The sequence below is a fragment of the Cetorhinus maximus genome, chromosome 2 (assembly GCF_964194155.1).
Source record: "Cetorhinus maximus chromosome 2, sCetMax3.hap1.1, whole genome shotgun sequence".
NCBI lineage: Eukaryota > Metazoa > Chordata > Chondrichthyes > Lamniformes > Cetorhinidae > Cetorhinus > Cetorhinus maximus.
In genome coordinates, this window is record NC_135880.1 from 6,246,338 (window position 1) to 6,270,774 (window position 24,437).

The 24,437-nt window shown below is 44.2% G+C and overlaps 1 protein-coding gene across 1 annotated transcript in view; it reads left to right on the forward strand.

Annotated features, from left to right (window-relative positions):
* Positions 1-13,627: 13,627 nt before the first annotated feature.
* The window catches only part of c2h5orf34 (chromosome 2 C5orf34 homolog), a 48,712-nt gene continuing 37,902 nt past the window's right edge, over positions 13,628-24,437 (forward strand). The window contains exons 1-3 of the mRNA XM_078557282.1: positions 13,628-13,855; positions 16,651-16,740; positions 19,412-20,058. Coding sequence (XP_078413408.1) covers positions 13,661-13,855; positions 16,651-16,740; positions 19,412-20,058 — 932 coding nt within the window. The 5' untranslated portion in view covers positions 13,628-13,660. The remainder of the gene's footprint in view (positions 13,856-16,650; positions 16,741-19,411; positions 20,059-24,437) is intronic.

The window sequence follows — 24,437 nt, forward strand, 5'->3', positions numbered from 1 at the left end:
CAAAAGAAGAAATCCCACCTCTTCTCTGTTTTAAATGGGAGACCCCATATTTTTAAACTGTGCCCCTTAGTTTGAGATTCCCCCACGAGGGGAAACATCCTCTCAGCCTCCATCCTGTCAAGCTCGCTCCAAGAATCATATACGTTTCAATAGATCACCACTCATTCTTCTAAACCCCAATGAGTATAGGCCCAACCTGCTCAACCTTTCCTCATAAGACAACCATTTCATCCCAGGAATCAGCCTACTGAACCTTCTCTGAACTGCCTCCAATGCAAGTATGTCTCTCCTTAAGTTAGGTGACCAAAACTTCACTGTACTCTAGGTGTGGTCTGACCAATAACCTGTACAGTTGTAGCAAGACCTCCCTACTTTTATACTCCATCCCCCTTGTAATAAAGGCCAACATTCTGTTTGCCTTCTTAATTACTGCACTCCCTGCAGCAATCCACTACTTACAGTTTGCCTGCCTGAAAATGACATATTTATCCCGACTCTCTGTTTTCTGTTCGTTAACCATGCGAATACATCACTCTCAACATGATATGCTCTTATCTCATTTAGTAACTTTTTATGTGACACCTTATGAAATGCCTTTTGGAAATCCAAATGTATTTGATCTACTGGTTCCCCTTTATCATTTGTTATATCCTTGAAAAACTAATAAATTTGTCAAGAAGGACAAGGAGAGAGAGAACGAAGTCAAGTTAGGAAGAAATGAGTTCCGTGGGGCAGGAACAGGCTGACACGATCGGTCTACCGGGACAGTCCTGTTTGTGGATTTTGGGGAGGAGGTAGAAGTGGGCTGTCTTGAAGGGGCTTGTCTTGAAGTGGGCCACCTTGAACAAGTACTGCTCTTCTCTCCGACAGGATTTCAGTTTGTCTCTTTTGCCCTGTTCACCTTCATTGCTTTCCATTTCCCTCCTGGTGTTTGACAAGGTATTTACCAAAACTCGCTTTCACAGCCATATTTCCTTCCTCAGTAACTGTCTCTGTCTCCAACTTACCCCACATGGCTTCCAACTGAAGTTCCATCCCTCATGTTTTGAATCCACCCAGAATTACAGGTATCTCTGAGACTCGGACAATTGTTCTCGCCGCATTCTGAGATCCACACTCAGTGCCATGTGCCGCCATATGAACATACTCGACTTCTCCCTCCAGCAGCACCCATCCACCCTATCTCAAAGCAGTCCTTGTCCCCAGTTTAATTTTATTCTTCGTCTCATCCGATGCCTTAACAAGAAACTTTGTCTCTTCCTTTCAGGTGCTAAGGAACGCAAGCTCCAACAACTCATTGATACCAACGCCCACCCAGGACCCTCCACCCCTGCCAGTCCCTCTGACCCCATCCAGTCTTCTAATCCCAGCCCTTGCCATATATTCATCATACCCTCTGACTTTCCCCTCTCTGATGCTGAACGTTCAGTACTCAGCAGAGGACTCAGTTTCATATCCTTACGTCCACACCTCAATGAATTCTGGGGTTGGCACGATGCTGAAATCTTCTTCCACCACCTTCGTCTCCGTGCTCACTTCTTTGGGCAGGAGTCCTCCACCTGTTCAATGGATCCTTTCACCTGCCTCCAGTATTCTCCCTCCACCTGGGCCCCTCTCTCTGGCCTCTCATCTGCTCTCATCGCAGAGGCTGAGTGCCAACTCTCAGACACTTCCTCCTACCTCCCCCTGGACCATGACCCCACCACCGAACATCAAGCCATTGTTTCCAGGATTGTCGTTGATCTCATCTCCTCTGGAGATCTTCCCTCCACAGCTTCCAACCTCATAGTCTCCCAACCCCAGGCAGCCCGCTTCTACCTCCTCCCCAAAATCCACAAACAGGACTGTCCCAGTAGACCGATTGTGTCAGCCTGTTCCTGCCCCACCGAACTCATTTCTTGCTATCTTGACTCCATTCTCTCTCCCCTTGTCCAGTTTCTTCCCACCTACATCCGCGATTCCTCTGATGCCCTACATCATATCAACAATTTCCAATTCCCTGGCCCTAACCGTCTCCTCTTCACCATGTAAGTCCAATCCCTCTACACCTCCATCCTCCACCAGGATGGTCTGAGGGCTCTCCGCTTCTTCCCGAACAGAGGCCCGAACAATCCCCGTCCACCACTACTCTCCTCCGTCTGGCTGAACTTGTTCTCACACTGAACAATTTCTCCTCTCCTCTCACTTCCTCCAAATAAAAGGTGTGGCTATGGGTACCCGCATGGGCCCCAGTTATGCCTGTCTCTTTATGGGGTATGTGGAACATTTCTTGTTCCAGTCCTACTCAGTCCCCCTCCCACAACTCATTTTCTCAGTACATCGATGACTGTTTTGGTGCCGCTTCATGCTCTCATCTGGACCTGGAAAAATTAATCAATTTTGCTTCTAATTTCCACCCCTCCATCACCTTAACATGGTCCATCTCCGACACTTCCCTTCCCTTCCTTGACCTCTCTGTCTCCATTTTTGGTGATAGACTGTCCACCAATATTCACTATAAGCCTACCAACTCCCACAGCTACCTCGACTACAGCTCCTCACACCCCGCTTCCTGTAAGGACTCCATCCCATTCTCTCAGTTCCTTCGCCTCCGTTGTATCTGCTTCGATGATGCTACTTTCCAAAATGGTGCTTCTGACATGTCTTCCTTCTTCCTGAACCGAGGTTTTCCACCCACTGTGGTTGACAGGGCCCTCAATCGTGTCCGGCCCATCTCCCGCGCCTCTGTCCTCACAACTTCCTCTCACTCCCAGAACCATGATAGGGTCTCCCTTGTCCTCACTTTTCACCCCACCTGCCTCCACATTCAAACAATCATCCTCCGCTATCTCGAGCACGATGCCACCACCAAACACATCTTCCCTTCACCCCCCGCCTTCAGTATTCCATAGGGACTGTTCCCTCTGAGATACCCTGGTTCACTCCTCCATCAACCCCAACACCTCATCCCCCTTCCACGGTACCTTCCCATGCAATCGCAGAAGGTGCAACACCTTCCCCTTTACCTCATCCCTCCTCACCATCCAAGGGCCCAAACATGCCTTTCAGGTGAAGCAGTGCTTCACTTGCACTTCCCTCAATTTAGTCTACTGCATTCGCTGCTCCCAGTGTGGTCTCCTCTACATTGGAGAGACCAAACGCAGACTGGGTGACCGCTCTGCAGAACACCTTCGGTCTGTCCGCAAACATGACCCAGACCTTCCTGTCGCTTGCCATTTCAACACACCACCCTGTTCTCATGCCCACATGTCCGTCCTTGGCCTGCTGCAATGTTCCAGTGAAGCCCAACGCAAACTGGAGGAACAGCACCTCATCTTCCGACTAGGCACTTTACAGTCTTCCAGACTTAATATTGAATTCAACAACCTCAGACCACGAACACTCGCCTCCATCCTCATCCCTTTTTTATCCCCTTTTTTCAATGTTCATTTTTATTTTTATCCGCTTATTATTTATTTTCATCTTTATTCATTGTTTTATCCCCACCTTTATCCTATTTTCTTTTCGTTTTTCCCACCACCGTCCCCTCCCTCCACCCAACCCACACAAGAACCATCTATCGCTTGTTCATGTTCTTTCCAGAGTGCTTACCCTTATCCTGCTATTACCACATTCTGCTTTCTGACCTTAATGCCGCCATCAGCACCTCCTTTAGCCTTTACCACTACCATTAACACTCCATTGTTCTTTTGTCCATGACATCTTTGTCAATCTCTCCTTTGCCTCCACCAATCGCCGGCCTTCTATCCAGCTTCACCTGCTCCAACCCCCTTTAAACAGTATAAATTTCATCACATTTTTACTTACCTTTAGCTCCAAAGATGTCATATGGACTCGAAACATTAACTCTGTCTTTCTCTCCACAGATGCTGTTAGACCTGTTTAGTTTTTCCATCATTTTCTGTATTTGTTTCAGATCTCCAGCATCAGCAGTATTTTGCTTTTATCCACTTCTATTAAGCCCTTAGGATGCAGGCCATCAGGTCCAGGGGATTTGTCAGCCTTTAGTCCTAATAGAATACCTATTATTTTTTTCTCTAGTGACAGTGATGATTCAAAGTTCCTCCCTCCCTTTTGTCCCTTGATTTTCTCATCATGCACGTCGAGGAAAAGGAGTGTGTTAGACTGCTCCATCTCAAAAGTGAATTTGAGCATGGGATGGAACATGTTAAGGCGAGTAAGGAAATCCTTACATGTGGTTGCAGATTCAAAAATCGCGAATGTATCATCTACATATTGGAAATATGCATGGGGTGGGAGGTGAGGACAAAATGTCTGCTGTTAGATATGATTCATTGAATAGACAGCACTTGCTGAACAATCCTGAGTGTGCTAATAGCTACACTAACAAGCAATTTAAGATAATAGTTGAGCTCGTAATATGGCTTATTTACGCTTGCTAGGAATGACATACATTCATACACAGGGACCCGTTCTCTGCAAACAAAAGGAATATTCTTAGGCCTTCACCTTTTTTGAATTAAAACAGAAAATGCTAGAGAAACTCAGCAGGTATGCAGCATCTTTGGACAGAGAAACAGAGTTAACGTTTTGAGTCTGTATGACTTCTTCACCCAGTTTCCAGGTGAGAGGCAGGGAAACTACCCACTGCACCACAAGACCTCCAATGCAGTTGTTGACCTCTTAAAAAATAATTGAACGTAATCCTGTTAACGGAGGGTTGCCAATCTTCCAGGATTTGCCTGGCGTCTCCAGGACGTGAAGATCAATCTCCAGGACACTGCTGTGTGCAACCCTGGAGAAAAGTCATCAGGTCATTAAAAAAGATTTTTCTTTGTCATTTACCAGAAAGCATCACCCAATTGGATAGTGAGTCTTTTTGCTTTCCAATTAGACAGTAGATCACAAGGATGGGCGTATTGGAGACGAATGGCTGGAGGTTGGAGGCAAATCAAGTGATTAAACCTTCAGGAATACATTTAATCACAACTGGCAACCCAATAACCAGTGGTGTTTATTATAGTATTAACTCTTAATTTTGGAATAGATTTATACATGCATATATATATATATATATATAAACATATTTTTTTTTCTTTTTTGAAAAATATATTTTATTCATAAAATGTCTGGAAGGACATTCCAAAACATTTCAAAATCACCATCACAAAAGTACAATCAGATTCAACTTTTACACATGGATCACGAGGTGCATCAATACAATCAATGAATATTACAATCATTTCAATACGGTCATTACAGACAATCAGACAATGGTATTGGAGTTATCAACATACATCATGTTGCAGTCTGAGGTGCTTCAATACAATTATAATACAATTAGTATTCAATGCAGACATTCAGTTGGAGCTGTACAGCCCAAGGGGCTCTCAACAGTTCCCAGCCCCTTGGTGCTCTATGGCAGAAAGGTCTTAGACAGCGACCTTTCCCCATTGCGCCTTTGCAGCGGCTGCCCCAAGCTTTAGTGCGTCCCTCGGCACGTAGTCCTGGGCCTTGGAATGTGCCAGTCTACAACACTCGGTCGGGGACAACTCTTTGCGCTGGAAGACCAACAAGTTTCGGGCAGACCAAAGAGCGTCTTTCACCGAGTTGATGATCCTCCAGCTGCAGTTGATGTCTGTCTCGGTGTGTGTCCGTATATATATATATATATATATATATAAATAAATAAATAAATAAACATATATATACACACATACATACATTTTTGGAACTTTGCAAAAGGTTTTAATCGCAAATAAAAGCCGGTCTGGGCAAAGCCATAACACATTACATCGACATAAATGGATCAGCATCTCTGGAGACATTCCAGTGAATATTTTCTACATAAATAAAAACAAAAAACTACTGCGGATGCTGGAAATCCAAAACAAAAACAGAATTACCTGGAAAAACTCAGCAGGTCTGGCAGCATCGGCGGAGAAGAAAAGAGTCGACGTTTCGAGTCCTCATGACCCTTCAACAGAACCCACCCAGGATTACAGGTATCTCCGGGACATACAACGCTCCTCAGGCTGCTGTTCCCGTCGCATCCTGAGATCCACACTCAGTGCCATGCGCCGCCATATGAACACACTCGACCTCTCCCTCCAGCAGCACCACCACACCCTTTTTCAAAGTTGCGCGTGCCCCCAGTTTCATTTTATTCCTCGTCTCATCCGACGCCTCAACAAGAAACTTTTTCTCTTTCTCTCAAGTGCTAAGGAACTCAAGCTCCAACAAATATGTTCTCCACTCTGTTTAGCTTTTCAATTACTGCTCCAGTTAACCAGCTAATTGGTCGAGTTTCCTTTCTCTCCTGTTTCATTGAAAGTGCAGTTGGTTTTGCCCCCAGTACCAGGAGTGGGATCAGTGTTATCCCTGCAGGGACTGGCTCAACCCGAGCCCTGAGGAGGGGGCAAACCAAACTAGGCCGCGATCCCGTCTCCCCGGCAACCGGTAACCAAGGGGGGCGAGGAGGGGGGGGAGGAGGAGGAGGAGGAGGTGTCAGCGCCCAACCAATGGCAGGCGGCGTTAGTCAGGGGTGTGGGGACGGCGACCAATGGCGACCCGGCTTCCGGGGAATAGACGGGACGGGACCCGACCGGCGGTGAATTTGATTTCGGTTCGGGAGGCGCCGAGAAACCGTGAAAGCGAAATGTACATAAAATAACCGAGAGGGTTCGCGCCGCTTCTGTACTGTATCCTCTATAAATGTGATATAAACTCAGAGACAGGGTCCGGCTGCTCTGGTCAGTTCTCATGTTCAATAGGAAATGTCCATTTCCCCTGGTTAGAGATTGGGGAATCATCAGTTTAAATATTGTCCATTTCCCCTGGTTAGAGATTGGGGAATCGTCAGTTTAAATATTGTCCATTTCCTCTGGTTAGAGATTGGGGAATTATCAGTTTAAATATTGTCCATTTCCCCTGGTTAGAGATTGGGGAATCATCAGTTTAATTATTGTCTATTTCCCCTGGTTAGAGATTGGGGAATCATCAGTTTAAATATTGTCCATTTCCCCTGGTTAGAGATTGGGGAATCATCAGTTTAAATATTGTCCATTTCCCCTGGTTAGAGATTGGGGAATCGTCAGTTTAAATATTGTCCATTTCCCCTGGTTAGAGATTGGGGAATCGTCAGTTTAAATATTGTCCATTTCCCCTGGTTAGAGATTGGGGAATCATCAGTTTAATTATTGTCCATTTCCCCTGGTTAGAGATTGGGGAATCATCAGTTTAAATATTGTCCATTTCCCCTGGTTAGAGATTGGGGAATCATCATTAAATATTGTCCATTTCCCCTGGTTAGAGATTGGGGAATCATCAGTTTAAATATTGTCCATTTCCTCTGGTTAGAGATTGGGGAATCGTCAGTTTAAATATTGTCCATTTCCCCTGGTTAGAGATTGGGGAATCATCAGTTTAAATATTGTCCATTTCCCCTGGTTAGAGATTGGGGAATCATCAGTTTAAATATTGTCCATTTCCCCTGGTTAGAGATTGGGGAATCATCAGTTTAAATATTGTCCATTTCCTCTGGTTAGAGATTGGGGAATCGTCAGTTTAAATATTGTCCATTTCCCCTGGTTAGAGATTGGGGAATCATCAGTTTAAATATTGTCCATTTCCCCTGGTTAGAGATTGGGGAATCATCAGTTTAATTATTGTCCATTTCCCCTGGTTAGAGATTGGGGAATCATCAGTTTAAATATTGTCCATTTCTCCTGGTTAGAGATTGGGGAATCATCAGTTTAAATATTGTCCATTTCTCCTGGTTAGAGATTGGGGAATCATCAGTTTAATTATTGTCTATTTCCCCTGGTTAGAGATTGGGGAACTCGCCAGTTTAAATATTGTCTATTTCCCCTCGTTAGAGATTGGGGAATCATCAATTTAAATATTGTCTATTTCCCCTGGTTAGAGATTGGGGAATCATCAGTTTAAATATTGTCTATTTCCCCTGGTTAGAGATTGGGGAATCATCAGTTTAAATATTGTCTATTTCCCCTGGTTAGAGATTGGGGAATCATCAGTTTAAATATTGTCTATTTCCCCTGGTTAGAGATTGGGGAATCATCAGTTTAAATATTGTCCATTTCCCCTGGTTAGAGATTGGGGAATCATCAGTTTAAATATTGTCCATTTCCCCTGGTTAGAGATTGGGGAATCATCAGTTTAAATATTGTCCATTTCCCCTGGTTAGAGATTGGGGAATCATCATTAAATATTGTCCATTTCCTCTGGTTAGAGATTGGGGAATCATCAGTTTAAATATTGTCCATTTCCCCTGGTTAGAGATTGGGGAATCATCAGTTTAAATATTGTCCATTTCCCCTGGTTAGAGATTGGGGAATCATCAGTTTAAATATTGTCCATTTCCCCTGGTTAGAGATTGGGGAATCATCATTAAATATTGTCCATTTCCCCTGGTTAGAGATTGGGGAATCATCAGTTTAAATATTGTCCATTTCCTCTGGTTAGAGATTGGGGAATCATCAGTTTAAATATTGTCCATTTCCCCTGGTTAGAGATTGGGGAATCATCAGTTTAAATATTGTCCATTTCCCCTGGTTAGAGATTGGGGAATCGTCAGTTTAAATATTGTCCATTTCCCCTGGTTAGAGATTGGGGAATCGTCAGTTTAAATATTGTCTATTTCCCCTGGTTGGAGATTGGGGAATCATCAGTTTAATTATTGTCCATTTCCCCTGGTTAGAGATTGGGGAATCATCAGTTTAAATATTGTCCATTTCCCCTGGTTAGAGATTGGGGAATCATCAGTTTAAATATTGTCCATTTCCCCTGGTTAGAGATTGGGGAATCGTCAGTTTAAATATTGTCTATTTCCCCTGGTTGGAGATTGGGGAATCATCAGTTTAATTATTGTCCATTTCCCCTGGTTAGAGATTGGGGAATCATCAGTTTAAATATTGTCCATTTCCCCTGGTTAGAGATTGGGGAATCATCAGTTTAATTATTGTCTATTTCCCCTGGTTAGAGATTGAGGAATCATCAGTTTAATTATTGTCCATTTCCCCTGGTTAGAGATTGGGGAATCATCAGTTTAAATATTGTCCATTTCCCCTGGTTAGAGATTGGGGAATCGTCAGTTTAAATATTGTCCATTTCCCCTGGTTAGAGATTGGGGAATCGTCAGTTTAATTATTGTCTATTTCCCCTGGTTAGAGATTGGGGAATCATCAGTTTAATTATTGTCCATTTCCCCTGGTTAGAGATTGGGAAATCGTCAGTTTAAATATTGTCCATTTCCCCTGGTTAGAGATTGGGGAATCGTCAGTTTAAATATTGTCCATTTCCCCTGGTTAGAGATTGGGGAATCATCAGTTTAAATATTGTCCATTTCCTCTGGTTAGAGATTGGGGAATCGTCAGTTTAAATATTGTCCATTTCCCCTGGTTAGAGATTGGGGAATCATCAGTTTAAATATTGTCCATTTCCCCTGGTTAGAGATTGGGGAATCATCAGTTTAAATATTGTCCATTTCCCCTGGTTAGAGATTGGGGAATCATCAGTTTAAATATTGTCCATTTCCTCTGGTTAGAGATTGGGGAATCGTCAGTTTAAATATTGTCCATTTCCCCTGGTTAGAGATTGGGGAATCATCAGTTTAAATATTGTCCATTTCCCCTGGTTAGAGATTGGGGAATCATCAGTTTAATTATTGTCCATTTCCCCTGGTTAGAGATTGGGGAATCATCAGTTTAAATATTGTCCATTTCCCCTGGTTAGAGATTGGGGAATCATCAGTTTAAATATTGTCCATTTCTCCTGGTTAGAGATTGGGGAATCATCAGTTTAATTATTGTCTATTTCCCCTGGTTAGAGATTGGGGAACTCGCCAGTTTAAATATTGTCTATTTCCCCTCGTTAGAGATTGGGGAATCATCAGTTTAAATATTGTCTATTTCCCCTGGTTAGAGATTGGGGAATCATCAGTTTAAATATTGTCTATTTCCCCTGGTTAGAGATTGGGGAATCATCAGTTTAAATATTGTCTATTTCCCCTGGTTAGAGATTGGGGAATCATCAGTTTAATTATTGTCCATTTTCCCTGGTTAGAGATTGGGGAATCATCAGTTTAAATATTGTCCATTTCCCCTGGTTAGAGATTGGGGAATTGTCAGTTTAATTATTGTCTATTTCCTGTGGTTAGAGATTGGGGAATCATCAGTTTAATTATTGTCCATTTCCTCTGGTTAGAGATTGGGGAATCGTCAGTTTAATTATTGTCTATTTCCCCTGGTTGGAGATTGGGGAATCATCAGTTTAATTATTGTCCATTTCCCCTGGTTAGAGATTGGGAAATCATCAGTTTAAATATTGTCCATTTCCCCTGGTTAGAGATTGGGGAATCGTCAGTTTAAATATTGTCCATTTCCCCTGGTTAGAGATTGGGGAATCATCAGTTTAATTATTGTCCATTTCTCCTGGTTAGAGATTGGGGAATTGCCAGTTTAAATATTGTCCATTTCCCCTGGTTAGAGATTGGGGAATTGTCAGTTTAATTATTGTCTATTTCCTGTGGTTAGAGATTGGGGAATCGTCAGTTTAAATATTGTCCATTTCCCCTGGTTAGAGATTGGGGAATCATCAGTTTAAATACTGTCCATTTCCCCTGGTTAGAGATTGGGGAATCATCAGTTTAAATATTGTCCATTTCTCCTGGTTAGAGATTGGGGAATCGTCAGTTTAAATATTGTCCATTTCCCCTCGTTAGAGATTGGGAAATCATCAGTTTAAATATTGTCCATTTCCCCTGGTTAGAGATTGGGGAATCGTCAGTTTAAATATTGTCCATTTCCCCTGGTTAGAGATTGGGGAATCATCAGTTTAATTATTGTCTATTTCCCCTGGTTAGAGATTGGGGAATCATCAGTTTAATTATTGTCTATTTCCCCTGGTTAGAGATTGGGGAATCATCAGTTTAATTATTGTCCATTTCCCCTGGTTAGAGATTGGGGAATCATCAGTTTAAATATTGTCCATTTCCCCTGGTTAGAGATTGGGGAATCATCAGTTTAATTATTGCCTATTTCCCCTGGTTAGAGATTGGGGAATCGTCAGTTTAATTATTGTCCATTTCCCCTGGTTAGAGATTGGGGAATCATCAGTTTAATTATTGTCCATTTCCCCTGGTTAGAGATTGGGGAATCATCAGTTTAATTATTGTCCATTTCCCCTGGTTAGAGATTGGGGAATCATCAGTTTAATTATTGTCTATTTCCCCTGGTTAGAGATTGGGGAATCATCAGTTTAATTATTGTCTATTTCCCCTGGTTAGAGATTGGGGAATCATCAGTTTAATTATTGTCTATTTCCCCTGGTTAGAGATTGGGGAATCATCAGTTTAATTATTGTCCATTTCCCCTGGTTAGATATTGGGGAATCATCAGTTTAATTATTGTCTATTTCCCCTGGTTAGAGATTGGGGAATCATCAGTTTAATTATTGTCCATTTCCCCTGGTTAGAGATTGGGGAATCATCAGTTTAATTATTGTCTATTTCCCCTGGTTAGAGATTGGGGAATCATCAGTTTAATTATTGTCCATTTCCTCTGGTTAGAGATTGGGGAATCATCAGTTTAATTATTGTCTATTTCCCCTGGTTAGAGATTGGGGAATCGTCAGTTTAATTATTGTCTATTTCCTGTGGTTAGAGATTGGGGAATCATCAGTTTAAATATTGTCCATTTCTCCTGGTTAGAGATTGGGGAATCGTCAGTTTAATTATTGTCTATTTCCTGTGGTTAGATATTGGGGAATCATCAGTTTAAATATTGTCCATTTCTCCTGGTTAGAGATTGGGGAATCGTCAGTTTAATTATTGTTCATTTCTCCTGGTTAGAGATTGGGGAATTGCCAGTTTAAATATTGTCCATTTCTCCTGGTTAGAGATTGGGGAATCGTCAGTTTAATTATTGTCTATTTCCTGTGGTTAGAGATTGGGGAATCATCAGTTTAATTATTGTCCATTTCCTCTGGTTAGAGATTGGGGAATCGTCAGTTTAATTATTGTCTATTTCCCCTGGTTAGAGATTGGGGAATCGTCAGTTTAAATATTGTCCATTTCCCCTGGTTAGAGATTGGGGAATCATCAGTTTAAATATTGTCCATTTCTCCTGGTTAGAGATTGGGGAATCGTCAGTTTAAATATTGTCCATTTCCCCTCGTTAGAGATTGGGGAATCGTCAGTTTAAATATTGTCCATTTCCTCTGGTTAGAGATTGGGGAATCGTCAGTTTAAATATTGTATATTTCTCCTGGTTGGAGATTGAGGAATCATCAGTTTAAATATTGTATATTTCTCCTGGTTGGAGAGCTCCTCTTCTTGAGTTCTCTGCCTAAAGTCAGATCATGGCCCACAGCACTGCCACCTCCTCCAGGTAGGGCAAGGCCGCAGTTCCCGAATCTGCCCCAGCCAGGACAAGGATCTGACCACACGGGCTCTCCAGCCAACTGCTCCCCCTACCCGCCAATGGAGTCTGAGTTGCTGTGGCAACCTACAGTTTTACATACATGTTGTAGCCCGGCGCTTTGGGTAGTGATAGAGGTTGGAACTTGCTTTCCATTGCATGGTTGACCAGGAATGTGTCTTACCTGCTTTTGCTCCCTGCCATTGGTGTATGTTGGAATGATTTACAAGTTGATACTCCACTTGTTTGGCCATGCTATGAATGCTTCTTCCTTGGCCATCAAGTCCTGGAGTGGGACTTGAATCTGGAGCTTCTGGTTCAGAGGCAGGGACGCTACTCACTGTGCCAACAAGACCTCCCTCCTGCTCTTATTGCCTGCCATTGGCATATATTGGAAGGATTTACAGGTTGATACTCTACCTGTTTGGCTGCACTTTGAACACGCCTTCCTTGGCCATCAAACCCAGACAGGGTATTAAGTAGTAGATGAGCTGAAGTAAATGGGTCCAGCTGTCTCTGATTGATTGATCCCCTGTTGTTACACCTCTTACTGTAAACTTAGACATTATTCTGCCTGCTGGATTCTCCCAGTCCCAATATTTTAGACTTTGAGAGCCCAATTTTAATTATGTGCAAGTGAATGGATTTTGAGTGGTTTAAAATTCTGCCCTGTTTCTGTTCATGCAACACCAATACATTGATTAATTTTTTTTTCAGTGGAGTGTTTTAGAGTTGGGTCCAAAAGAGATTGTTTCTGAGCAAGACAGTTATTTCTCTGGCAAGACGTACTGCGAGACAGGGAGTGTTGTGCTATTGGAGGTGCTGTCTTTCAGATAAGAGGTTAAACCAAAGGACCTGTCTGCCCTCTCAGGTGGACGTAAAAGATCCCATGGCAATTATCCAAAGAAGAGCAACGGAGTTCTTCTCTCTTAACCATAGTCATTAAAATAGGTTACCTGGTCATTACCTCATTGCTATTTGTGATCTTGCTGTTGGCTGTGTGTATCCTGCAGTAGAACAATGACTACAATTCAAACAGACTTCATTGTTTTGTGAAGCACTTTAATATGGCCTGAAGTTGTCAAAGGCGTTATGTAAATGCAAATAATCTAATTTTTCTTTATAAACCATGTTAATAGACCTAATTGAAGTTATGTTAAATTACTTGTACTGTGGGTTCTGGTTATAGATATATACCTGACCTTGTATGTAATTCTTCAACAGACTTCCCTGTTGCTGTGCATTTGCTGGAACTGGCCACCATGGCTTTGGTGAGCCTAATGGTCCTTTATGAGGATGATTCAGTGGAAATGCAATTTACAGATAGCTCCAGTCTCCAGCTCTCCCCATGTGGATCAGAATTCTTGTTCCAGAAGGCCCCTACACCATCCATGCACCCCTTGCAGAGCTCCTGCCGAGTTCGTCAGCGAACACCGTTTGTCATCAGCACCTACAAGGTGGGCGAGTCTGGACTGCTTGCACAAGTGCTTTTGAAGTATTATAATGCGGCAGCCAATTTGCACACAGCAAGGGCCCACACACAGTATTAACGACTAAGTAATCTGTTTAAGATTTTGGTTGAAGGATTAATATTGGTCAGGACATTGAGGAAAGCTCTCTGCACTTTGTTAAATAGTGCCATGGGATCTTTTATGTCCACCTTCGAGAGCTGATGGGTCCTTAGTTTAACATCTCATCTGAGAGATGGCGGCTGTAACAGTACAGCACTCCCTTCAGTACTGCACTTGAGTCATCGTCATCCTTCCATCTACGAAAGACAATGGATACACAGCAAATAAATCCATTTCAGATGGGGGGGGTCTTCACTTGGCGCACCTTTGCTGATGGCTGAAGAGGCCAATGCTTGAGAGGCAGGTTCTGCACAATTGCTGCACAAGAAGCTACCGAGTGTTATTGTGGGTTGTTGTTTTTGGTCTTGGCAACTGTTGCCAAGCCAAGCTGCTGGAGTGAGAGTCTGGATTTTGTACTCCAGTTTCTGGAGTGTCACTTCAGCCTCCTCAATCAGAGGTGGAAGTGTTACCCACTGAACCACAGCTGCCACCTATTAATCTCCCTTCATAGTTCCTCTAGAAGTGTATTTAACTGCCTGTAAGTTTATCCACTCCATATCCCTTTTATTTGTGCTTTCACTGGTAGCAGTTCTGCAACGTAATGTTGTTGGCTGTCTTCTACTTTCATCATATTTATGTTATTAGGAAAGATTCAGAGATCAACAGCCAGACACATGAAGTGTGGTAGTCTAGTGATTTTAGCGTCCAGATAGTACCCAGAAGTTGAGTTATAAGTAAAAAATCCAATAGCACTATTTCAAAGACGAGCAGGAGAGTTCTCCCTAGTGTCCTGGGCAGTCTTTATCCCTCAGTCAACATCACAGAAACAGATTATTTGATCATTATCGCACTGCTGTTTGTCGGAGCTTGCTGTGTACAAACTGATAGCCACGTTTCCCACATTACAAGTAACTGCTCTTCAGAAGGTCTTCATTGGCTGTGAAGTGCTTTGGGCCGTCCTCTGGTCATGAAAGGCACTATATAAATGCACATCTTTTTTCTGTGCCGTAAGTGGTTCTATGATCTGCCCTCCTTGTTTCTCCACACTTCACAGTCTTGCATTTTCTTCTTCAGTTGCTCATAGGAGCCTCCCATTTTCAATTTCAGGTTGTCTGACATCATCATTTTCTTTCTCTCTCTTGGTTTCCACCCCTCTAATCTTCCTCAGTCACCTCATTCAGCTAGTTCTTGTGCTTTAGGATGTGGCCAATCAAACCTTGTTGCCTTTTCTTGATGATATTCACTAACCATATTTTCTCCTTCATCATCCTGAGAACTTCTTCGTTGTTCTTGTGTTCTCTCCAACTGACCCACTCCATCCTTCTCCAGAACAACGTTTCACAACTTTCTACTCTTTGGATGTCCACTTTTCTCAAGGTCCACATTTCTGCCCCATTGTTATGATACGGCAGGCGGTATTTGCCAGGCTGACCAAACCCACAAGGGAAACTTGTCCATGCAATCCCAATGGCTTTGTGTATTTATTATGAGAAGGCTTGTGCACTGAATTCAGAAGTAATGAGTCCACTAACACATTTAGAGATTTTAAAATTTAAATTAAAACATTTATGAACAAAAGAAAAGAATAAAACACATATACAAGATTACCGTTACACAGTTACTCGATATTATAACAATTCCCAAAATTCCTGCTTAACCAGACTCCCAACTACACACCCACTTTAAGGCAACAGTCCAAAATAGATTTTAAATTTATAGAGACAATCCAACAAGGTTACCACCAGCACCCACTTGACAGTGGAATCCCCAAGGCTTTTAACACAACTTTGGTTACTGGAACAGCAGGCTTCTGCAAAGTGGCTTGAGGCTTTTCCCCAAGTCTGTTTCATATGGTGTACCTTTCAGATCTCACACAGCCACACCTCATATAGCCTTCCACCTTTTAAATATATTTCTCCTTTGATTTGTAAATCCCATTGTTCCCCCGTCTTTGGAATTTGCTTTTCCCATAATATAAAAATTTTTTATGTTGTCATGGCCACAACTTTTGGGAAAAATCAACATAATAACCTTGCCCTATTTATCTTGCCAGTCGTAAAATCCTTATCAGGTCTCTTTGAAAATCCAACAACTTTTCCCCTTATCTAAAAATGCAAATTCCCTTTTACGTAGCTCATCCATTAGCATTTCAAATGCCTTTTTACACCTAACTCTTTTGATAATTTAAACCTTGCAGTCTATCCATTTCTAATTTAGTTAAATCGGTCACACAGATAGAACCATCCACACACACAAACATAAGCCTGCTTTACAATATTCCCCAATAATGTCATGAAAAATATGATAGTTTCATGACAGCTAATACAACAAGACATTCCAAACCACAACCTTACTGATTTGTCGTAAGATATTAAGAAAATAATTATTAAGACTGTGATTTGAGTAGAGATCATAAGAAAAAGATTTGCAGATTTCTGGGGAAAGAGTGTGGACGAGTGGGATTAATTGGATGGCTCTTTCAGAGCCAGGACAGGCACCATAGACTTAATGGAGACCTTTCTGTGCTGTGATTCTAGTGCAAAAACATAACAAATACATTATCAAATCCCATTTTAATCTCTTGAGTAATTAATTGTATAAGGTGCACTGAGGTGTCTTGCTGTGAAAGCCCAGTATAGTTACTGTGTGAGTGTTTTGTACTGTTTGTATTTCTCCTACAGGAGCAGTTACTGCAAGCTCTGGAGTTCAGGAACCGGTTTGCCTCTCGGCCCTACCTCGCAGCAGATCTGATTGCTGCAGACAAACTATCGGTGAGTCCTAACTCACAGCAACTCTCAGTGGCAGCTCTATCCTTCCCACTCCCATCCAACTGGCTATATTACTGATGCACAGCCTCTAATGAGCACCTGCCTTTTGACTTTAAAAATGTGTACATCTATATTTGTTAACATAGAAACATAGGAAATAGGAGCAGGAGCAGGTCATTCGGCCCTTCGAGCCTGCTCTGCCATTCAATATGATCATGGCTGATCCTCTATCTCAGCACTGTACCCCCACTCTCTCCCCATAATGCCTTTTGAGAAATCTATTTCCTTCCTAAATACATTCAGTTACTTGGCCTCCACAGCCCTCTGTGGTAGAGAATTCCACAGGTTCACCACCCTCTGAGTGAAGAAGTTTCTCCTCATCTCAGTCCTAAATGGTCTACCCTGTATCTTCAGACTGTGACTCCTTGTTCCAGACACCCCAATCAGAAGAAACATCATCCCTGCATCCAGCCTTCCCACCCCTGTCAGAATTTTATATGTTTCGATGAGGTCCCCTTTCGTTCTTCTAAACACCAGTGAATACAGACCTAGTTGGACCAATCTCTCCTTGTACGACAATCCTGCCACCCCAGGAATCAGCCTGGTGAACCTTTGCTGCACTCCCTCTATGGCAAGCATAAACTTTTTTTGATAAGGAGACAAAAACTGCACACAAAACTCTGGGTGTGGCCTCACCAAGGCCCTGTGCAGCTGCAGTAAGACTTCCTTGCTCCTGAACTCAAGTCCCCTCGCAATGAAGGTTTGCCGCCTTAACAGATTACTGCTGCCTTCTTAACTGCTTGATCTTTTTTCTTATTCCTCCCCACCGCCTCCCTGCCCTGGCCCTGGCCCTCCACCGCAGAAGAAAATATGACTCGGATGAGATCTTTAAGTAAACTAGCAGCAGTAGGCCCCTCAAGCCTGCTCCACTATTCAATAAGATCATGGTTGAACTCCATTTTCCTGCCTGTTCCCCATAATCCTCCCCCTATAGTTCAGGAATTTTGCTAAGGCAATTAAGGGTGACAGAGCAAAGGTGGACCAATGCAGCTAAGATTCAGATCAGCCATGATCTAATTGAATGGTGGCGGACCAGACTTGAGGTTGAATAGCCCCTCTCTAGCCTAGGAGTTAGCTGAAAGAGTTGAACTGAAATGCACAATGTTAAACCTGCAAAGCCACCCCTTTCACTCTGAAGCAAGCCTTGGGTTTTCTAGTTGTGTGGCCTTTAGAACTGGTTGGTGAACCCCTCCCACACCCCTGCTAATGCTGCCCATCATCTCATACCACTGATAGTGATACAGCAGTGATTCCTTGCTATTGTTAGCTATAGGGAAGTGGATACCAGCTGTCTCCTCTCTGGTAGAGGCAGAAACTCTAAACTCTTTTAAAAAATACCTGGATCTGCACCTTAAGTGCTGTAAGCTGCAGGGCTATGGGCCAGGTGCAGGAAGGCGGGATTAGAAAGGGCATCTGGGTGTCCTAGGGCTGGCATGGACAAGATGGGCTGAATGGCCTCTTTCTGTGCTGTAACGTTTCTATGGTTCTATGAAGTGGGGAACTTGACAAAGGAATGTGGAGACCATCAAGCCTGCAACTCTTGTGGTATTCCCAACTAAATCATTTATTTCAAAAACAGAATTACCTGGAAAAACTCAGCAGGTCTGGCAGCATCGGTGGAGAAGAAATCAGTTAACGTTTCGAGCTTTCACGACCCTTCGGCAGAACAGAAGTCGTGAAGGCTCGAAACGTTAACTGATTTCTTCTCCACCGATGCTGCCAGACCTGCTGAGTTTTTCCAGGTAATTCTGTTTTTGTTTTGGATTTCCAGCATCCGCAGTAGCTTTTAGCTTTTTGTTTTTAAATCATTTATTTCCTTGGTTTCCTGCCAAGAAGTCAGAAGTGTGAGGGTTCAGGCCCCACTCCAGAGACTTGAACCCAAAACTCCGGGAAGTGGCTCCCAGTGCAGTACTGAGGGAGGGCTGCACTGTCAGAGATACCATATTTCAGATTAGACCTTAAACTGAGGCCCTATCCACCTCTCAGGTGGACGTAAAGAACCCCATTGCCACTATTTTGAAGAAGAGCAGATGGGGTTATCCCCATGTCCTGGCCAATATTTATCCCTCAATTCACGTCACAAAAAATAGACGGTCTCTTCGTTATCACGCTGTAGTTTGTGGAAGCTTATGTGCAAATCAGCTGCCACATTTCCTACAAAATAACACTGATGATACTTCATTGGCTGCAATGTGCTTTGGAAGGCCCTGAGGTAAAAGCAACTTTTTTTTTTTATTCGTTCATGGGATGTGGGTGTCGCTGGCTAGGCCAACATTTATTGCCCATCCCTAATTGCCCTTGTTCAGAGGGCATTTAAGAGTCAACCACATTACTGTGGGTCTGGAATCACATGTAGGCCAGACCAGATGAGGATGGCAGATTTCCTTCCCTAAAGGACATCAGTGAACCAGATGGGTTTTTAACGACAATTGGCAATGGTTTCGTGGTCATCATTAGATTTTTATTGAATTCACATTTCGCCAGCTTCCGTGGTGGCACTCAAATCCAGGACTCCGGAGCATTACCCTGCATCTCTGAAATGCTAGTCCAGTGACAATACCATTATTCAGTATGTCTGTTTAAATGTGTGCCTTTTTTTCCCCTGCCCCTCTAGAACCTGTTCCTTGACATCTCCGAAGTGAAATGGCCTGGAGCTGACGTGGAAGGCGCAGTGAAGATTGCCGACAGCGGACGGGTGACGGTCTCCTCTCTGGGAGGTTACGCCTTCCTTTACCTGGCTCCGTCTCGATTGGAGTTCACTGTGGAGTTCCTGGCATGCGCTAGCCAGTCTGCTGCCAGCAAGCCGCTCATTAAAGCAGGCAGGGAGAGGAACAGTGGGCCCCAACAACCACTCCGCCACAACCTGGGCAAGGTTAAGCCTGTAGGATTCGGTGTAGGCCAAAACAATTCGGGGAGAAAAGCCCAGGGTTGTTGGAGTGAAGCAAATGGAGCTTTAAATCCCCTAATGATGGAACAAAGGGATGGAGGCTTAACTGAGATCCGTTGCAAGTACATGTACCAGTATACCTGGGTGGTTCAGCACCACACTGTGTCCTTGTGTCCACCAGAGTGGCATTGTCCTCTGAGACTCGCCCTTCACCATAACCGCAAGAAGAAGAAATCACCAGGACTCGATGAGACAGATAGCCATCTGCGGAGTGCTGATGAACCTGTGGCACCAGGAGTTGCTGCAGTGCCAGGAACAGTCACTGCTCTTCCCAAAGTGCTGCCACTGAACTGCCCAGCCCCGCACCTTCACAGGTAGACATTAGGCTATTGTTTATAACATAGTAGAGGCAATGTAACTATCATTGGGACTTGTATCACACCCTGTCTGTAATGGGACGCAGTGTATCACAACCCTGTCTGTAATGGGACGCAGTGTATCACAACCCTGTCTGTAATGGGACGCAGTGTATCACACCCCTGTCTGTAATGGGACACAGTGTATCACAACCCTGTCTGTAATGGGACACGGTGTATCACAACCCTGTCTGTAATGGGACGCAGTGTATCATACCCTGTCTGTAATGGGACACAGTGTATCACAACCCTGTCTGTAATGGGACACAGTGTATCACAACCCTGTCTGTAATGGGACGCAGTGTATCACAACCCTGTCTGTAATGGGACGCAGTGTATCACAACCCTGTCTGTAATGGGACGCAGTGTATCACAACCCTGTCTGTAATGGGACACAGTGTATCACAACCCTGTCTGTAATGGGACGCAGTGTATCATACCCTGTCTGTAATGGGACGCAGTGTAACACACCCTGTCTGTAATGGGACGCAGTGTAACACACCCTGTCTGTAATGGGACACACTGTATCACAACCCTGTCTGTAATGGGATGCAGTGTAACACACCCTGTCTGTAATGGGACGCAGTGTATCATACCCTGTCTGTAATGGGACGCAGTGTAACACACCCTGTCTGTAATGGGACGCAGTGTATCATGCCCTGTCTGTAATGGGACGCAGTGTAACACACCCTGTCTGTAATGGGACGCAGTGTAACACACCCTGTCTGTAATGGGACGCAGTGTATCATACCCTGTCTGTAATGGGACGCAGTGTATCACAACCCTGTCTGTAATGGGACGCAGTGTAACACACCCTGTCTGTAATGGGACGCAGTGTATCATACCCTGTCTGTAATGGGACGCAGTGTATCATACCCTGTCTGTAATGGGACGCAGTGTATCACACCCCTGTCTGTAATGAGACACAGTGTATCATGCCCTGTCTGTAATAGGACACAGTGTAACTTGGACTCCACCGCGCCCACTGTAATGGGGTGCAGTGGATCACACCCGGTGTAATAGGGTACAATGCATCACACCCGGTGTAATGAGTAGTGTATTGCACCCATTTTAATGGGGTACAGTATACCACAGGCAGTGTAATGGGATGCAGCAGTTTTTTTTTATCCATTCACGGGATGTGGGCTTCACTGGCTGGGTCAGCATTTATTGCTCATCCCTAGTTGCCCTTGAGAAGGTGGTGGTGAGCTGCCTTCTTGAACCGCTGCAGTCCATGTGGTGTAGATACACCCACATTGTTAGGAAGGGAGGCCCAGGATTTTGACCCAGCGACAGTGAAGAAACAGCGATATATTTCCAAGTCAGGATGGTGAGTGGCTTGGAGGGGAACTTCCAGGTGGTGGTGTTCCCATCCATCTGCTGCCCTTGGCTTTCTAGGTGGTAGTAGTCGTGGGTTTGAAAGGTGCTGTCGAAGGAGCCTTGGTGAATTCCTGCAGTGCATCTTGTAGATGGTACACACTGCTGCTACAGTGCATCGGTGGTAGAGGGAGTGAATGTTTGTGAATGTGGTGCCAATCAAGCGGGCTGCTTTGTCCTGGATGGTGTCAAGCATCTTGAGTGTTGTGAGAGCTGCACTCATCCAGGCAAGTGGAGAGAATTCCATCACACTCCTGACTTGTACCTTGTAGATGGTGAACAGGCTTTGGGGAGTCAGGAGGTGAGTTACTCATCGCAGGATTCCTAGCCTCTGACATGCCCTTGTAGCCACAGTATTTAGGTGGCTAGTCCAGTTCAGTTTCTGGTCAATGGTAACCCCCAGGATGTTGACAGTAGGAGATTCAGTGATGGTAATTCCATTGAATGTCAAGGGCCGATGGTTAAATTCTCCCTTGTTGGAGATGGTCATTGCCTGGCACTTGTGTGGCGTGAATGTTACTTGTCACTTTTCAGCCCAAGCCTTGATATTGTCCAGGTCTTGCTGCATTTGGACATGGACTGCTTCAATATCTGAGGAGTCATGAATGGTGATGAACATTGTGCAATCATCAGCAAAAATCCCCACTTCTGACCTTATTATAGAAGGAAGATCATTTACATAGCAGCTGAAGATTGTTGGGCTTCAGAGTAGTGAGGAACTGAGTGTAGCGCATCCAGTGTAATGGGCGGCATATTGCACCCAGTGTCATGGGGTACATTGTATCACAGGGGCAGGTGATGGCATTGTGGTATTGTTGCTGGACTAGAAATCCAGAGACCCAGGATAATGCTCTGGGGACCTGGGTCCGAATCCCACCACGGCAGATGGTGGAATTTGAATTCAATAAAAATCTGGAATCAAAAGCCGAAAGAACCACTGTTCACGAATGTCCTTAGAAAAGGAATTCTGCCGTCCTTACATGTGACTCCAGTCTCACAGCAATGACTCTTAAATGCCCTCTGAAATGGCCTAGCAAGCCACTCAGTTGTATCAAAATCACAAAAAAGGATGGCATCGACCTAGGCACCAGAAACAACAATGGCAAACTCAGCCCTGTTGACCCAGCAAAGTCCTCCTTACTAATATCTGGGGGCTACTGTCAAAATTGGGGGAGCTGTCTCACAGACTAGTCAAGCAACATAGTCATCCTCACAAAATCATATCTTACAGGTAATATCCCAGACACCACCATCACCATCCCTGGATATGTCCTGTGCCACCGGCAGAACAGACGCAGCAGAGGTGCCAGCTCAGTGGTGTTCAGTCGGGAGGGAGTTGCCCTGGGAGTCCTCAACATTGACTCCATGAAGTCTCATGGCGTCAGGTCAAACATGGGCAAGGAAACCTCCTGCTGATTACCACATACCACCCTCCCTCAGCTGATGAATTGGTGCTGCTCCATGTTGAACACTACTGAAGGAAGCACTGAGGGTGGCAAGCGGGGGACTTCAATGTCCATCACCAACAATGGCTCGGTAGCACCACTATTGACCGAGCTGGCCAAGTCCTAAAGGACATAGCTGCTAGACTGGGTCTGCGGCAGGTGGTGAGGAACCAACAAGAGGGAAAAACATATTTGGCCTCATCCTCACCAACCTGCCTGCTGCAGATGCATCTGTCCATGACAGTATCGGTAGGAATGACCACCGCACAGTCGTTGTGGAGACGAAGTCCCTTCTTCACATCTTCACATACCCTCCATCATGTTGTGTGGCACTACCACCATGCTAAATGGGATAGATTTAAAACAGATCTAGCAACTCAAGACTGGGCATCCACGCTGTGGGTCATCAGCGATAGCAAAATTGTACTCGAACACAACCTGTAACCTCATTGCCCGGCATACCCACTCTACCGTTACTGCCAAGCCAGGGGATCAACCCTGGTTTAATGAAGAGTACAGGAGGGCATGCCAGGAGTAACACCAGGCATACCTAAAAATGAGGTGTCAACCTGGTGAACTATAATACAGGATTATTTGTGTGCCAAACTAGCATAAGCAGCAAATGATAGACAGAGCTAAGCGATCCCACAACCAACAGATCAGATCTAAGCTCTGCAGTCCTGCCACATCCAGTCGTGAATGGTGGTGGATAATTAAACAACTCACTGGAGGAGGAGGCTCCAGAAATATCCCCATCCTCAATGATGGAGGAGCCCAGCACATCAGTGCAAAAGATGAGGCTGAAGTATTTGCTACAATCTTCAGCCAGAAGTGTCGAGTGGATGATCCACCTCGGCTTTTTCTGGAGGTCTCCAGCGACACAGATGCCAGTCTTCAGCCAATTCTATTCACTCCATGTGATATCAAGAAACTGCTGAAGGCACTGGATACCTCAAAGGCTATCGGCCCTGACAACATTCCGGCAATAGTACTGAAGGCTTGTGCTCCAGAACTTGCTGCACCCCTAGCCAAGTACAGCTACAACATTGGCATCTACCCGGCTATGTGGAAAATTGCCCAGGTATGTCCTATACACAAAAAGCAGGACAAATCCAACCCGGCCAATTCCTGTAACATCAGTCTACTCTTGATCATCAGTAAAGTGATGGAAAGGGTCATCAACAATGTTATCAAGTGGCACTTGCTTAGCAGTAACCTGCTCACTGACACTCAGTTTGTTGTCTGCCAGGGACACTCAGCCCCTGACCTCATTACAGTCTTGGTTCAAAGATGGACAAAAAAGCTGAACTCCCGACGTGAGGTGAGAGTGACTGCCCTTGACAGAGTGTGGCATCAAGGAGCCCCAGTAAAACTGGAGTCTATGGGAATCAGGGGGAAAGCTCTCTGCTTGTTGGAGTCATACCTAGCACAAAGTAAGGTGTTTGTGGTTGTTGGAGGTCAGTCATCTCAACTCCAGGATATCATTGCAGGAGTTCCTCAGGATAGCATCCTGGG